General features: G+C 38.6%; 2 protein-coding genes across 2 annotated transcripts in view; both read left to right on the forward strand.

The window, feature by feature from the left end:
* Positions 1–17,309, forward strand: part of zgc:174863 (uncharacterized protein LOC100136852 homolog) — a 304,874-nt gene that overhangs the window by 149,175 nt on the left and 138,390 nt on the right. The window lies entirely within an intron of this gene.
* The window catches only part of usp43a (ubiquitin specific peptidase 43a), a 104,597-nt gene that overhangs the window by 54,785 nt on the left and 32,503 nt on the right, over positions 1–17,309 (forward strand). Inside the window, exons 4-6 of the mRNA XM_062431112.1 lie at positions 1,615–1,707; positions 5,665–5,800; positions 7,011–7,155. Of these exons, the coding sequence (XP_062287096.1) occupies positions 1,615–1,707; positions 5,665–5,800; positions 7,011–7,155 (374 nt within the window). The remainder of the gene's footprint in view (positions 1–1,614; positions 1,708–5,664; positions 5,801–7,010; positions 7,156–17,309) is intronic.

The raw sequence follows: 17,309 nt of genomic DNA on the forward strand, positions 1-17,309 counted from the left end.
TGTGGAGTTTGAAAACTGTTGTATTATTTCCAGCATACTTTACAGTTTGTATCTCCACAAACTTGGATGCAGCTCAACTGCCAGAAATAAGATGAAGCGAGCATCTGGCGACACACACACACACACACACACACACACACACACACACATATGAATGTGCACACACTCTTAAAATGTCAGTAATAACAGAGCATTTTACGGCAGCATTATGATAAAGTTGTTTCAAAGACATTGATTGAATGTTTATTTTGAACATGTAAAAAAACAGAAAACAAACAAAAGTCATGATCACACTGCTAAAAATTGCTAACAATTCCATAGCTGAAGTGAAATTTTGTAGACTCATATCTCACCAGTTTTTCTACAACAATAAAAAAAGAGGGATACAATCATGGCTTACGGGAACGGTATTTTATAGACCTGCAAATATTAATCGATTCATTGATCAACAAAAATAGTGTGACTATTTTAAGCTTTGGAGTGATTTGATTTAATATTCATTATGATGGCGTAGATATTGTGGTATGTTTAAAGTATGATGTTGGCTGCATCTTTTGTTTATCTACGGTCCTGAACTTTATTGTGTTCTGAGTTTCAAATAAACTACGCTTGACTGAAATCCTCATGAGGTCACTATCTGGCTTTGAAAACTGTTTTGTTGCAGTTTCTTTCAGATAGTGGACTATAGTTTCTCTATCCTTCTGTCATTCCTCTCCTGTTGGTGTCTTTTTCTCCATCAGCTTTGCTTTCTAGATTTGGTCAGCTCGACTGTCCTGCCTCCAGCCTTCTGTTCATTTTGAATCTGTCCTCCCACTGAGGCCTGCACTTTGTTGTCTTTCTCTTCATCTCTGTCTTTGCTCTCCACTTTTGTTTCCCCTGCTTTTTCAACCTGTGCCGTGCCTGCTGCCCTTCATTTTAGTAGCAAGTCATCTTTGTTCCTTTAACTGTTTATCTTCACTATCATCACCTTTTAAACATGCCCATCCACCTTTCATCTTTTATCTTTCCTTGCCCCTTTCTTCTCTCTTTCTTCTCTTCTCCAGCTCATTTGCATTTTTCATTTACTGCAGTATCTAGTCTGCCTAAGTTAGTGTGTTTTATGCTAAAACTCTGAACAGCATCCCACTTCTGTTGCTTTGTTGCCCTCTTCTCAGCAGCAGAGTAGTCCAGATGGCCTGTTTCAGTGCTTAGTATTCACCACTGTCCACATGGAATATGCACATTATTCACAATGGATTTTTTTTTCTTTTGCTGCATACAGTATAGTTTATTTCTACTGCTCCTTTATTCCATACTCAAGATAGATGGTGATAACTGTTGGTCCATCAGGCCAACACTGTATATGTAGTCAAGGTGTAAAGTTAAAAGAGCTTTTTTTCTTCGAATGGCCAATGTCTTTGAAATATTTAAAGGATGTGAGCTTCGTGACTGCTATGGGCTGATGCAGAAATGGACTGAAATGGTTTAAAGCAGGATAATAATGGGTAATGAGAATTATGTAATAATATTCCGTCATTAAAATTAGAATATATGTTGGTCTGAGATCATATTTAATTGAAAGAAAGACAAAAATGTGAAATCAAGATTTTCATTGGTGTATCTCTGTCCCTCCAGGTCTTCTCTGACGTGCCCTCATTGCCTTAAGCAGAGCAACACCTTCGACCCGTTTCTATGTATCTCCCTGCCTATCCCCCTACGACAAACCAGGTGATGTACAATATACATGACATACAAAACATATTCATTAGAACAACTAATATGACCTTTGCTGTTTATGTTGTTATAGGCCACTGTGTTAAGATAATAACTCACTTATATGACCAGTTTAAGCTTAATGACATGTTGTACCTCTTGAACTACTTTTTCTTCAAAATAATTTTCCAAATTGTAGTAAGTAAACGTATTACTGCAGTTTTTGGTCATTTTTCAGTTGTTTTAACTTCAGCTGATAAATTATATGGTTTAATATGTACCCTATGTGGGTTAAATCTCCTGTAAGCCCCAGTGCATACCCAAAAATGTTTTGGCTGATCACCTGATATCAATGATATGGATATGTGCGTCCAGATTAGCATAGATATTGCCTCAATGAGTAAGATGAACAATATCTCTATCATAAAAGATGCACTGTAAAAGCAAACTTTTCAAAAGGAGAAAGAACTAGACAAACACATGCATAGCTGCACACTTGCTGTACACACAGGGCTTTTGGCCATAGTCATATCAAAGTGATAAATGTTTGCCATCAAAAGTCCCTGAGCAAACACTTTCTGTGCTGTTTCCATTTTTAACCACACCTGAAGCTGCATGTCAGCAAGGTCCCCTCTGTAAGACAGTACGACTTTGACATATGAATGGAAAGATAGAGGGGAAACAAGAGAGGATGTGCACAAAGAACTTTTAAAAAATGTTGACAATAGAGGTGCAAATAGAGGGAGAGTGTGTTATGCCAATACTAGATCTAGACTGATAAATTGGCTGGACAGATATATCAGCCACTATTACCTTTGTGTAGATAAATCGTATTGGTGTAGATGTTGGCTAGTCAGACTTTGTAGTTCAGAATTGCCAATGATATGTGTAAGGTCACAGAAACTCTCTCTGTTACAAAGTTGTCCACCAGAGAGCACTGACAAGTTTATTTTGTAACTGCAAATTGTACCATGCAATAATCAAACCAATTTTGGGGTATTCAATCAGTAATGTTTGAGAGAGAGAGAGAGAGAGAGAGAGAGAGAGAGAGAGAGAGAGAGAGAGAGAGAGAGAGAGAGAGAGAGAGAGAGAGACAGAGAGAGAGACAGAGGGAAGGCCAGAGTCAGACACAGATAGCGACAGGCAAATAAATGAAGACACAAAAATAAAACACTGCAAGATTGCCAGCATTTTCATTTTTAAATGTAAAATACTGATATCAGTATTGACATACCAATGTGACACTGTGGCTTTAAATTTCTTTGGGCTTCAGCAATCCATTTCTGGTTGCTATCAAAATCAATTCCCCTATGTTATCCCCCTTTTCTGCCCGTATATCAAGGCATGCCATTCAAAACTGCTATAAAATATGTTTGAAAGACACACAAAAAAAAAAAAAATCTATTACATTTCAGCCTAATCCCATCTCAAAATTTTCCTACATTCACTGCTCAATGAATCCTGCTATCTTCAAATATGCAGATGCCGCTGCTCTGCAAACTCACTGCATGGCCACCACAGAGCTAACCCTCAACTCATGATTGTAACGCGTGTTCTCTGACAGTGTGTGGTCTGTCTCTGCAGTTGCCTGAGCCCAGCACAGGGAGAAATTCATTCAAGCTCAGTGTGGACTGGCTGCTGGCCCCACACTGACCTGACTTGCACGCACAAACACACACTGCCCTCATTGCTCCGTCCTGCTGCAGTAGTATCCCACCAGAATGCCTGATAAGTCTGAAGCCCCCAGAGACACAGCAGGGTCTGGTTGGCAGTGTGGCATCAAGGTCTGGGTGCTGCAGATAATGCCAGTATGGCAGAGAGAAAAGCAGCACAGCAGTATGTTTTCTCCCAAATTAACCTTACACAGTCAGTCTCAGCATCACTATTTCAAAGGTTAATATTCCTGAAACTATTTAAAATATCTACTAAAGTGGTAAAACCTTTGTAAGATGCTTGTTAGTTACTGGTCAGTTAATAATTTAGCAACGCAAATTAAGGGCGTATGTTTCATTGAGCCTTTGTATTGCCTTCTGGGTGGGTACAGCAGGCTAGGTCAACAAGCTTATCCAAGTTTAGGGAGTATTTGATTGCATGTAGCCTGTACTAATAAATGCTAATACACTTTAACATAGAGAACACTACCAAGACCTGAACAAACTAACCGCAAACGTTATGTACAAAACCAAATTAATAAACTGACCACAGAAAGTGCTTCCAGGGTAAAGCTCAGCAGCAGACTGCAGGATTAAGATCACATTCAGCAAAATGATACCTTAATTCTGTGCTCAACTTTACTCAAACAAGTAATAAAAAGGGCCATACTGTTGGTTTTATATGTTTTAGTGTCATTTTACTAATCTAACCATAATCTGATCTAACATGTGCCAAAGATTTGTTTTTTAAATGTCACTGAATTTCATTCATCTTACAATATGAAATTGTAACATGCAGAGAACTTTATTTTTGACAGTTATGTTATGATTTTGCATCAATGCAGTTAGAAATGTGGATGTTTTAATTGCACAACGGCAGCCTTTTGTAATGCAAGAAGAAATGTATGCCCTTAATTCATCACATTTTTGTTATTGTGTGTCTTCTGTTTGATTTTCCAATGTCATCTGTGAATGCAATTTATTTCACTAGACATTTCTTACACTAAATCTCAGATGTCTGAGTTTTCAATCAGTATCCAAATACACATTTCCAAATGAGATACTGCTGTGAAATACATATTTAAAAAACACCTAATATAACATTCACTTTGAGGGATTAAACTAAAGTTTAAAGTCTTAAATAAAACATTATCATCCATATTTGTTTCAGTTAGTTAAAACAGGTTTACAGGTTTCAGTCCAGGAATAGGAAATATATATGGTTGCACACAGAAACTCTGCAATAGCATTTTATGAAAGTTGAGCAGAATCATGGCACTCGCTGGGTCTTTTTTTAAGACCCTTTTAATCTTTTGAGGAAGAAGAATCTGTTCACTGATAGAAACTATCAGGCTCTAAACCAGCAGGAGGCTGGAAGTCTGCAAAAAATCCTGCTTTGGAAGCTGACATCTCTATTTCCTGTTCCTCTTCTGTTCCTCTCAAGTGTCATCCCACATCTCTCATCCCGTTTCATTTCACATCTCCATGCTAATTTCGGAGCATCTAACAACGTAAACAGCTGCTCAGAAACTCTGCCGTCTGCCCTGTCAGCCTCCCCACTGCTAACACATTACCCACCTGAATAATGCATGATGGGAAACAGGAAATGGAGGTGTCAGCAATTACACTGTCTTCAACCCAAATGAGATGGCATGACCTTACTCTTCTACCTATTTCTGTCTTTACTTGACCTTTCTCCTTCATCCGCCCTTGTGTCCGTTCTTTCATCTTTCTCATCAGACTCAGTTACAGATCCAGTCAACTATATATTTAACTCCCTATTACTTCTCCAACATTTCTCAGTCCATCTCCTCATTCAGTCAAGCATGAGTCTACAAATACACACCAGAGAGAAATGAAACTAAGGAAGCATTTGAAAATAGTTAAATTGCTTCAGATATTAAGTCAAACCCAGACATATATAATTTTGTCCAACATTATTGTCAGAGGAAATCTGTTCCCTTAACGTATTAGACATTAAAAAGCTCAACAGTGCATTTCATTTTATTGAGTGTGTTGTTTTGCTGTTTGGCTGAATAGGAATCTATCTATGGCATCCCTGAAATCTGCATAATTACATTAACCTCTCTATTTTTGGTTTTGGTTGTCTCTATACTGTAGAGTTAGCACTACAGCATAGACCACACACATGGCATGACTTTTCAAATGCCAATATGCCAGTTTGGAATCTGTAAACCTGCAAAATCAGATCTTAGCTATGTCATCTGTATTCCTCTCTCTGGCTTCCAACCCCTCCCTCCCCTACACTTGCACACACATAAATACAAACTTCCTCATTCCCCCTCTATTTGCCCTACAGGCCGATGTGTGTGACCCTGGTGTTCAGTACAAAGGGTCAGAGGTATCTTCGGGTGGGGCTGGCTGTACCTCTCATTGGTTCCTTGTCCTGCCTGAGAGCCATGGTAGCAGAGGAGGGCAAAATCTCTCCAGACCAGGTACACACACACACACAAACACACACACACACACACACACACACACACACACACACACACACACACATACACACACACACACACACACACAAAAAGGAGTCAATGTTGTCCCCAAATGGGTATAAACAAAACTCTCCAGCTATCCTTCTTCATACATTTGAACTTTTACTTAATGTCTGTGTAATTTCTTTTTTGTCATATTTTGTGCGACTTCTCAGCAAGATGCTTCATGATTGGTCAGCAAAAAAGTAGCTTTTTTGCTTCCGTTGTTGAAGTGAGAGGATCAATTGACAGAATGCACCAAAAAATATATCAGAAAATACTATTCACATGCTAAAAAACACATTCACACTTTACCTCTGATATGTAAAGACCTTTACCACTACAATTTGATTGGTTGCTTAACATGTTGGAAAAGCATTTGAAGCAACAGTAAAATAGTTTTGAAACTGAAACGATCCGCTGAAACGCACACTTACTAAACGTGGCACATTTTTATAATTTAAGACACTTGCCAGCCAATCAGACAAACCTATCTAACTAAGGACTTGTTAGTTTGCACTTTATTTAGCAGTATGCTGCTTTCTGTTTTACTTCAGTGGTCTGAAGGTCTTGATTTAAACAAGAAACTAGGGAATTCTAGGAAATCTCTGGTAGATAAAAAAATGAGACATTCTAAAAAGAAATGAGTCCTTGATATTATTCCCTTTGCAGAAATCCGCATCTTGATTTTTTATCTTGATGTTTTTCACTTGCCAAGTTGTGGTCTCTGATTGTGTGCTTGTTTGAGAAATGTCTTTTAGTCTTTTGAAGTTGCTTCATAGGATATATTTCTAGAGATTTTAAGAATCAACCTTTAGGATTTGCTTTAATTTCTGCAAGCTGATTAGAAATGTATTTCATTGTATTTTATCTTTCAATTTGCCCATATACAGTATCATTGTGGGTTTATTTAAGTGAGTCATACTATTCATCTTCACACCATGTTATCCCAGACTGTCAGCACCATGACAATGGTACCATTGTGGCCCCATGATTTTCTTGCTTTTAGTTAAATTAATTCTAATTCTTATAATTAATTCTTTATAGTCCCTTGTGGGAAAGTTTGGTTTAAAGCTAATAGAAAACAATCCTGGTTCAGCTCTGCAAAGATGACTATATTATAAACACAGTATGATTTAATGTGATGTTTCTCTCACACTCTCTGCAGGTCATCTTATCAGAGTTGTACTCCACGGGTTTCCAGCGTTCCTTCGCAGATGGCGATGACTTGACAGCAATCGCTGATAGCGACGTCATATACGCCTTCCAGGCTCCACTCCTCTACAGTCGTGGAGGCTCTGCACCACACTCAGGTATCCATAGAGACAGCTAGGATGTCCATCAAAAACACCATCAATACATGACTTCCCACGCTTATTTGGCAATTTTGCTCATTCCTCATTTCATTTCCTGTTGAACTATTCCTCACGCGTATACTTCTTCACATTCATACAATTCATTAACTACAGTGTTTTTATCACAGGCGTACATTTTACTTCAGTGAGGAGAAGGTCCAGTGTTTGCAATGTGCGGAGTATTCCTCCTTTCATTATTTTTCTTTACACATGATAGCACCCAAACATATAAAAATTAACATCCGAATGCCAACCTGATGCATCACATCATCCCAAACCCTAACCCTGAGAAACTTTTCACCTGGATGAGCTGCCACAAATAATGGACCTTAGACACTGAGAAATCATCAGATTGTGGCAAGTAAGAACAGTTTCACTGTAGTCTCCAAAATGAACACTACAGATCTTTGTTGAATGTTGTCACAATAATGGAGATGGAGCATGCACAATGCTGTGGTTTAAATGTCTAAATGTAGACTTAAATATGTGTAAGACAGTAGTTTAATTAATCTAACTTACAGGCCCAATTATTATTTCAGATCTGTTCAAATGAAAATTTACTTGCGTGGTTGGAAATAGCGTGTGAGGGGTTGTAAGCATAAATTGTGGAGGCTAGTGGACTAATGATAGCAGTCCACAATGTTGTACATTTTACCATTTGTTAATAAGCACTTTACAGTAATAACCTCTGTTGCTGTCCTTGCACTTATTACATACATTTTAGCTTTTATTCATGCCAGCTGCTTACTGGAGGAAAATCCAGCAAAAGGCTTTTCTACATAGTCAGGAGAAGAGTAAAACAGGATTTAAAACTTATTTAACTTTTTTCCACTGTCCATTTTTGACAGTAACAGTTTGGGCAGTTCAGCATATCATATCTAATCAATTATGGAGTTAGTGAGAAAAATGATAAGGTTGGTTCCAGGTGCTTAGATAACATCCAGTGGGGCTAATGAAACATGGGCGAGCCTAATCGTCATGCTGCGGATGAATGGGAGTCAGACTGTGACGTTTAACAGTCAGTGAGTAATGAGTGATTAAGTGAATAAAAATCTAAAATTTCATCATTGAGGCAGCCTGTGTGAACACTCTTCTCCCTGAATTGCATTACTTCTGACATTCTTTACTTTTTACATTACTTTCGCTGCTCCATCACTGTTTCTACATTGCTGAGGTGAATCAAGGCTGTAAAGCTTTCTTATAATACCAGCAACACTGTTCTGCTCTGTCTCTATGAGGCAATTCACATCTATCAACATAAAAAATGAGACCTTCCCCAACTTTCTCAGTTGTCTCTAACAGCCTGCAGACTGATTTCTATGTGAAGGGCTGATATTTTCTGAAAAAATGCAAAGGTTGTGATGTTTTTGTGCACACCCAACATCATTAACTCTCTCACGCTAACATCAATAAAAACTGCACCACCAAAACAAAAACTGTGCTAAATTATCCAATTAGAAATAACATGCAGATATTAGCTCTCCAGCCTTGTTACCCACAAGGTTGGTTGGTGGCTATAGCTGCCTTACAGCTATCACTGTTTCTACTACAGGATAGGACCTTGTTTTTTTAGAGGTTGAGACAGCCTGCTGCCTCTGTCAACCACCACACATTTCACAACAAAAGCACAACTTGTTGCTCTCTGGCCACCGCTAGCTGGGCCTACCAGTAGGTAAACCATCCGTGTTTACTAGTGTGGTAAACAAAGTAGGGGGTTTGCTGGTTTAATTTAGGTGGTTGATTAAAGCATATTTTTGTGGGTTAAGTGGTGTGGATTGGCCCTCATAACAATGAGTGGGTGCTTTATTAAAAAAACATTTTTACATATAGAGCCTTTAACAGATCAATGTCTGAGTCCAAAGGGGACCTAATTGAGTAATATCACTGTGAGTGTGAGGTCCTTTATAGCAGTAGTCTTTGGGGGTTGCCATTTAGGTCAGCTGAGGTTAGTTTTTGTACACCAACCTACTGCTGAATGAAGCCCTTATAGGGGTTTTTGTTACCCCCAGAAGAAGAATGACATCAATAATTCATTTCTATGCTCAAAGTGCTCATGAAAGATTAAACCGCTTCACTTTCTCAACAGGAGGCATTTTCTATTGTCACTTCATTACTAAGAGAGAGAGCACATACACACATGTGCTTGTGTGTGCAAAAACACATATCAACTGTGTTAGTCAAGTAGGTAATAAATCAATTAGAGTTACTCTAGAGAGTCTCATAAATACATGACCCTTAAGGAAAAACCTTACACATACACTGGTAATGACTCGCCCTCCAGTGCTCACTGGCAAATGTTATTTCCATTCTTTCGAGCAATCTGATGAAAATGATGAATGGTCCTAATCTCTGAATAATTTATAAGATCACAGCAGACCAGATTCCAGGATATCATAACTTATTTCTGGCAGATTTATGTCATGTTTTATAATGTATGGCATCTGAATTTACACACTTAGTACAGCAGAGACCACCGTGTGGCATTATGGAGTTAAAGGATGATGTATGGCAGCATTATTTGCATGATTTTGTCTTCTTTGTAAAGAGGACAGTCTATTGAAAAAGTATTTAAACAAAATAACTCAACAGGTTTTTTTAAATTATGCATAATTGCATTTTTTTCCCGGTAGTATTGAAGCATTGCATTTTGTTGCATTTTTGTACGTAGTTTATTTTGGTTTGACTACTCAGTTTCCAATGAATAAGAACTATTTAGAGTTCTTATAATTTCTCATCACACCACGTTGGTCAACTCAAGATAAAACACAACTGTTGTTGGTAGTTCATCAAGACCAGATAAACTTATATCTGCTACCAGTTGTTGTCAACTGGCTATTTTTCATGTGTAATATATTTCTTGCAGTAAGACTTCTGTAAATAACTCCTTTTTGGGCTAGTTGGACACGTTAAGTGTATTCCATTGGGAACAATATACCGCTGCACAAGACATGGCACATTTGTCATTTGAAAAAAGGTTTGTGTGTTGTTTAATAATGTAAACTTTTCTTATTACCAGTATCAACTCAATAACAATTTGTTGATGTATTTGCTAATGATGAACAGACACCATGTAGAGTGAGGTTGAGTGTATCACTGTATTTGCAGACATGAGAAATGAAACACTGGATTTTAAAGCACGCTAATTTATCTCAAAATCATGCAAAAATCAAATTATACTCATAAAATTGGATTCTCTCACAATAATGATTATCGCAGGGAATAAATCTTATTTCTAAGGTTATTAAACATAAACCAACAGCGCACCAGCTCAACAAACCAGTGCATCTCATTTTATTGACTGATGTTTCTGTTTAGCCGCTTAATTCATTTGGGGTGTGGTATGATGTGGTGTCTTCTATACAATACAAGCTTGTATGGAAAAAAGCAACATATCTATTTTCACAGACAAAAATGCACTCAGTACAGAAGTGGGAAAATCACAAGGTGGACAACGTGTAATAGACTGGTGAGGGAAATGGGGAATTTAGCCATACTCTCAGGAAGGTTAGCTCAGCATGTGGCAAAGAATAATAGTTTTCTAAGTCTGAAAGCAGGCTCCCATCACATACTGATGTCCTCCCTGGACTGTCTTTATCTCACTGTCAAACTGTCTCAGCATGACAATTTGTAGGTCATTTGTGTGCATGTCACTCTGCTCAGAAATACACTTCATGTGCTGTCCTCTTCAGACTGAGATAGAGCAACAAGGATGTATGGTCAGAAAATATGTTTTAACAGCAGGGGATGGCAGGGAGGAATGAAAAAGTAACAAGGCAAATTACAACATGGCAGAGTCTGGACATGCAGTAGCAAGTACAGATGATTGATGATGGTTTTCTGCTGTGACATAGGGTTCATCATCACACGCCTTGGTCCTCCTTCTCCTCTTTGATCCTGAAAAGGATATTTTTTCCATCACAGCATTGCTTCCCCAGCAGAAGACGACATAGTCCACTGCAAAAAATTTTAAACATTTTCATCAAGCAAGAAAATTATTTTTAGATTTTAAGGGTTGACTTCGGTGAAATATTGCATACAGACCAACAATAGCATTCAATAACAATAGAACAAAAACACAACCTATTCATTTCAAGGAGACCATTGTTTTTAGCAGGAAATCCAATGCAGAGGACATCATCAAAGAACTTTTGCAGCAGCGTTATCCAGCCAAATACATGCAATTTCATGCATTCCAGGTAGATTACTTTGGAACATTAATGGTGTAATTGTCCAGGCATAAGATAAAATAATTGTTGTAAAATTATTTTTCATAGTGTTATAGACTGCTATGTCTTTAGGTTTTCTAATAATGCATCATACTTACAGATCGATTCCTCACTTAGCCCTTCATCATATTCAGAGATCTACTACTCACTTAGCCCTTCATCATACTCAGAGATCTAATACTCACTTAGCCCTTCATCATACTCAGAGATCTACTACTCACTTAGCCCTTCATCATACTCAGAGATCTACTACTCACTTAGCCCTTCATCATATTCAGAGATCTACTACTCACTTAGCCCTTCATCATATTCAGAGATCTACTACTCACTTAGCCCTTCATCATACTCAGAGATCTACTACTCACTTAGCCCTTCATCATACTCAGAGATCTAATACTCACTTAGCCCTTCATCATACTCAGAGATCTACTACTCACTTAGCCCCTCATCATACTCAGATATCTACTACTCTTTTGGCCCTTCTGGAACGCATGTTATCTTCTCACTGGCACATGCATGTTTTGAATGCAGTGCTTTTCCTGTGTAAATGCCAAGTATTGAGAAAGCTTTAAATGTCAACTACTTGAAAATGCACCTTTTCGTTCTGACTGTTGGTTTGTTATATTTGTAAGTGTTACAAATTGTGATATTTAATTCTCTGGTGGCATTCATACCAGAATAGGCTTGGGAAAAGTTTATCCATGTGTCTGAAACATGGAATATACCTCCACTTTCCCCATACTTGGTGCATCTTCTTCATTCATTATTTTTACTCTCCACCTCCTAATTATTATCTAGTAGAAGAGCAGTGATATTGAGAAAAGAAAGCAGAGGAAAAGGAGGAGGGGAAAGCTTTGCAATCCACCCTTAGTCTGCGTGCACAGAAGTATTGACACGGTCCAGTAAGTAGTGAGTAGGCTTTCATTTAGAGCATAATTAAAAGCAGAAAATGTAAACTAACAAACTAACTGTTTTGCAGGCAGTGATGCTGGGGAAGGTTGATTTTATGCAGGGAATGTCTCTGTTGTCATACTGACTGTGTGTGGCTCTGCTGGATTTCTCCAACTTTACTAGTCAATGCTCTCAGGGGTGTTGAACCAGCACTGCTCCCAGGTACAATAATGACGTTTTGCATTTGGAGGAAATAGCAGCAAGAGGTCTCATGGAACAAAAATCAATTAGGTCAAATGCGCCAGACTTGAGTCCTATTCCACCCTCAACAATCCAAGCAATTTGCACATATAGCGATGAAGCTCTGTAATGCTGCACAAAGCAAATGACTTCTAATAGAAGTTCAGAGACACTTAGGGCCTGATTTACTAAAGGTTTGCGTGTGTAAAACGTGTGCAAACTTGACATCACCCGCAAATAATTTGCAAGCTGATCTACTAACGCAGCGCACTGAGGTTTGCGTCTTTCAACTGTGCAAGATAGTACGCGCTGTCCATTTAGTACGTTTGCCATAATGAATATGTAATATGGGGCGTTTCAACCCCAGTGTGCAAAATACAGGGAGGAGAAAATGCAAATATGTTATTTAGCACACACATTGTGATTTACCAAACCTGAAGGTAGTTTTTCTGACGCTAACTGCGTCTATAAATAATACCTTGAAGGGCAGGTATTAACCGGCTGCGCACTGCGCACAGATGACTTCTGTTACTGTAGAGAGGAGGAGACGGAGGCACCATGACAGAATAGCACAGGATGGAGTTTTTCCACCTGTGTTAATAATTTTGCAGTGGAATATTTTTGGTTTTACTAACAGCATTGACTTCGTCACAAATACTCTTCCATATGTCGGTTTTTCTGGTAATATTTGTTTTTGTTATAAGTCAATATATTTGTTAACCTCTTTCCCTAGAACCTGATCACATTTCATTTTGTGCTTGCAGCTTTCTGCTCATCCAAACTCTCCATAAAGACACGCAAAACCCTCATTTAAATTCTGCTGTCTCCACCCTGTTGGACCTGTTTTCATTTACGCAGTTATTCTTAGTAGATCACCCGCAAAACGCACACAAATGAGTTGCGCAATCTATTACACCGTGCACGCAATTTAGTACCCATTATTTGGGATCTTAGTAAATCAGGCCCTTAGCTTACTAACTCTGTGTGATGTTCTCTTGATTATCTTGACATTAAAAAGTAAAGGCCAGGCTGGTCCACACGTCCCCTGGGAAATAGAGAGGTCAGTCAAGATTTGTGCAGTGTTGTAGGAGTTGGTTACACTGAGAGATGCCAACTGGACCAAGGAGAGAGAGAGACTGTGTGTTTTAAAAAAGATACAAAAAAAGGATTCCCTGGAAAGATGGTAGAAAAAGGTATATTTCAGTAGAGATGAAGAGATCTGTCAGGATTTGACTCATGTAACCGCAGTATCTACATTCTGAGACAAATGTAAAAGTCTCTTTCATTTGTGTCACTCTCCCTCTTCCTTCTCTCTTATACACACAAACACTTACTGTAAAGAGTTGATCCACAAACAGCTCTCTCCAGCAGAATATTGAGTGTTTAGATCCTGTCACATTGAACTGTAGAGTCGAGGGCAAGCCACTGTGTCGTTCCCATTCAACATTACTCTCAGGTATTTATCTGAGTAGTCAAATCCTTTAATCAGCTACTAACAGTGAAGGTATTCACACACACACACACACACACACACACACACACACACACTCACACACTCATCTTGTTTATGTGCACGTTAGACAATTCACCTGTCACATTCACACACTGCCAATATTTGTGTGTTATCTATTATATGAAGGATTCATTTTTGGCATTATTACATAGCACAGTACAGAGCACAGGACATGAATTGAGGGAAGAGATAGAGGAGAAAACATGCAACAGAGGTCCCTGCAGACTCAAACAAGGGACATTTTCTGTTGCATAATCAGAGTATTGAACACCTGGGCCACCCTATTTTCTTTTCTTTTAGGAATCTATCAGTTATATGAAACTCCTTTAAAAATCAGATCCTGTGTCCAATCTAATCATCAATTTCTCCCTGTTTTTCTGTTATACTTTCATTACAAGAAGCATTTCCTGGGCTATTACAATCACAAGAGGATTTCTTTTACTATAAATGGTGGTGATCAGAGTTATATCGTAACACAAAAGATAACTTTTGGGAGCATGGTGGGAACAAGTGCTTGGTGAAATTTATTGGGAACAGATCTGTTATTTTTTCTTTCATATTTCAATAAATTCTGTGAAAATCCTTGAAAAACAGAAATGAGCAAATGTTATTTATGTAATAAAGTGTAACGTTACATGTCTCTGTTCATATATACAGTATAATTATATTGTACTGCTCAACATAAACCTATAGAATCACACTGCTTATAACCACTTACATAAATAAACTCACAGACAAAGACATCACACATGCAAATGAAAACCTGCAAAGTACACATCCTGTGTAGTTTCATTAAGGCAGTTACAGTCTGCCTAAAGCAACACAGCACAGAGAAGCACAAAATATTCTAGGAGCATTCACAGAGGAAATCATGCTCCTCCAGTTGGATTCATCACTTTAAAATAACCTGAAGAAAATGAAGACAAAAGAAATTTGGTGTGTCTACAGTTGGAGCACTGATCACCATGACTGCCTCTGGAATGTGTTCTCAAATCATCTGGGAAATAACAGCTACACTCAGATCAGCTGTCTTATTAAGAGCAACACAAACAATGCTGTTCATAAAATGCCTGTGCAAATGCCAACTCGGACATCCGAGGAAATTAGTTCAAAGGCTCTGTGACATTTAGCCCCTTTTTAAGCTCCAAATACAGCATGTTAACGGTTGTGTGTATTTACTCACATGTGTAAACAGCTCAAATGTGCTACAATGGAGTGTGGATTAGCACCGCATGCTGCTGGACCAATATTTGAAACATGATGCAACTTAGTGTAAAATACTGAAGGCCATTTTCAATGATTGCAACTTTGTTACACTTATGTGTTGTTTTCTCTTAATATGAGAAAGCAAAAGGGGGTATTTTGGCTCCTGTTTCATACACTGTGCCTTCTTATAGAGTTAGAGAATAAAGAGATGACAGCAGTAGTGAAAGGATAACGCTGATGCAGTGGGAAAGAGACACCAAGAAAAAAGGGAAGGGAAAAGGAAGAGAGCAGCATCAGGTGTACTTGGGTTCTCCCCTTCCACCTCTTTAATCTGTCATCCCGCTGTTGGCAGAGAGCTCAGGTGCTTTGTTGTCATCAGGGGCATTTGTGGTCAGATGGCTGTTTACTGCCAAGACCTCTGATTCATCCAGGGCGAAGTCCATGACCCCCTGGGTATTTTTAGTCAGGTGTGTGGATTGCATTGACAGGGGTCACTCCTTGGGTCTTAAACCACTTGGGAGGAATGTCATTTCTAGTCAGGTCAGAATCCTCTACGAGTTTTTTGCTTTTTCTGTTGCACAACTCACAACTATTCTGACACATCAGTAATGAACAAACAGAGCTGTTTGGGAAAATAAGGTATCAATGTTAAAGGACTTTTGCCTTTGGTGAAACAGCAAAATATGATAAGAGAACACTTTTGTGCATGTACATGGATGCCTGCAGAGTTTATGGCACCACCAAGAGTATAGTGCTAAGTCATAAAACATTTTCTTGTTCAATAGCTCCAAGTCATATTGAACCCCTGCTGTACCACCAGTTAGCAGATACTTCACACCTCTCAGAAGAATAAAGTAATCACTTACAGTAGTAAGGAGTTTAGGAGGTCTCCGTTTTGCACAAATCTCTAAAGATAAAAACTCCAGTCCTGACTGTGATAAAATGTAATAAGGTATTTGGGTACTCCCCTTCCACCTCCTTAATCACAGCTTACTGTCTCATCTTAGGCACACAATTTGCCCATCACCCATAAAACCAATCTGAAACACACTCAAAATGTCTGTTGTAGCAATTATTATTCCAAGATACAGTTTTTACTCTCATTTCTTGTGAAGCTGGGGGATGATTTATCCCAGACAGTCAGATAGTGGAGAGTTGTGGGAGGGGGAAGAGAGAGAAAATAGATATTGAAAATGATAAATAGAGTAGCAAAGATAGAGGGAGTAAAAGATAACACAGAGAGAATAAATGGAGGACGTCTAGAGAATAGGAGAGTGAGTAGCAGGAGAAGGGTGCCTTCTTCAGGGCTGAGCTGTTTAATTAACATTGCCAAACTTACCGCCTCCAATCTGAAAATCTCTACCCACCCCACCCATTTTCTTCCTCAGTTAACTTGCATTCAGTAAAGTTTCATTGTTTGTCTTTTCATTTAAAAAACAGATTACAGCCTGATTCCCACAGCAGCCATGCCATTGTCACAATAACAATAAAAATGGTTTAATATGTAAATTTGCCACTAAATCAATACAATAATGAGAGGACATACAATGTGCAGTTTTTCTTCCCCACTGTGTCAATATCCCTCCCGACTGAAGTCTTGTTGCCTCTGTATATTTTGTTGTTTCACTTTCAGAAGGCAAAATAGAAAGCATTACTCCTTCCTCCTCCTCCTCCTCTACTCACTTTCACAGTCTTTCCTCTTCTCTCCACTTTGGTCTCCTTTGTCTTTCACCCCTCCTTCAATCTCTCTCTCGCACCATCCTGTTGACACCTCCCTCTGTCAGTGGCTCTCCTCTGTCAATCTCACGTTGGGAGGGAGGAGGGAGGTGAGAATGAGAACATGGCAGATTCTCCCAACACACTCAGGAGATGTGGGTGAAATCACACTACTTGCCATGCACAGCATATTACTTTCTGTTTTTGAAATGACTCACTAAAATACTGTTACTGTTAAAATGCTTAGGACTCAGTTTTTTTAAAGGGGACATAACATTCTTTTTGTGATTTGCCATGTATATATATATACTGTTGTTATG

The sequence above is a fragment of the Scomber scombrus genome, chromosome 2, assembly GCF_963691925.1.
Source record: "Scomber scombrus chromosome 2, fScoSco1.1, whole genome shotgun sequence".
NCBI lineage: Eukaryota > Metazoa > Chordata > Actinopteri > Scombriformes > Scombridae > Scomber > Scomber scombrus.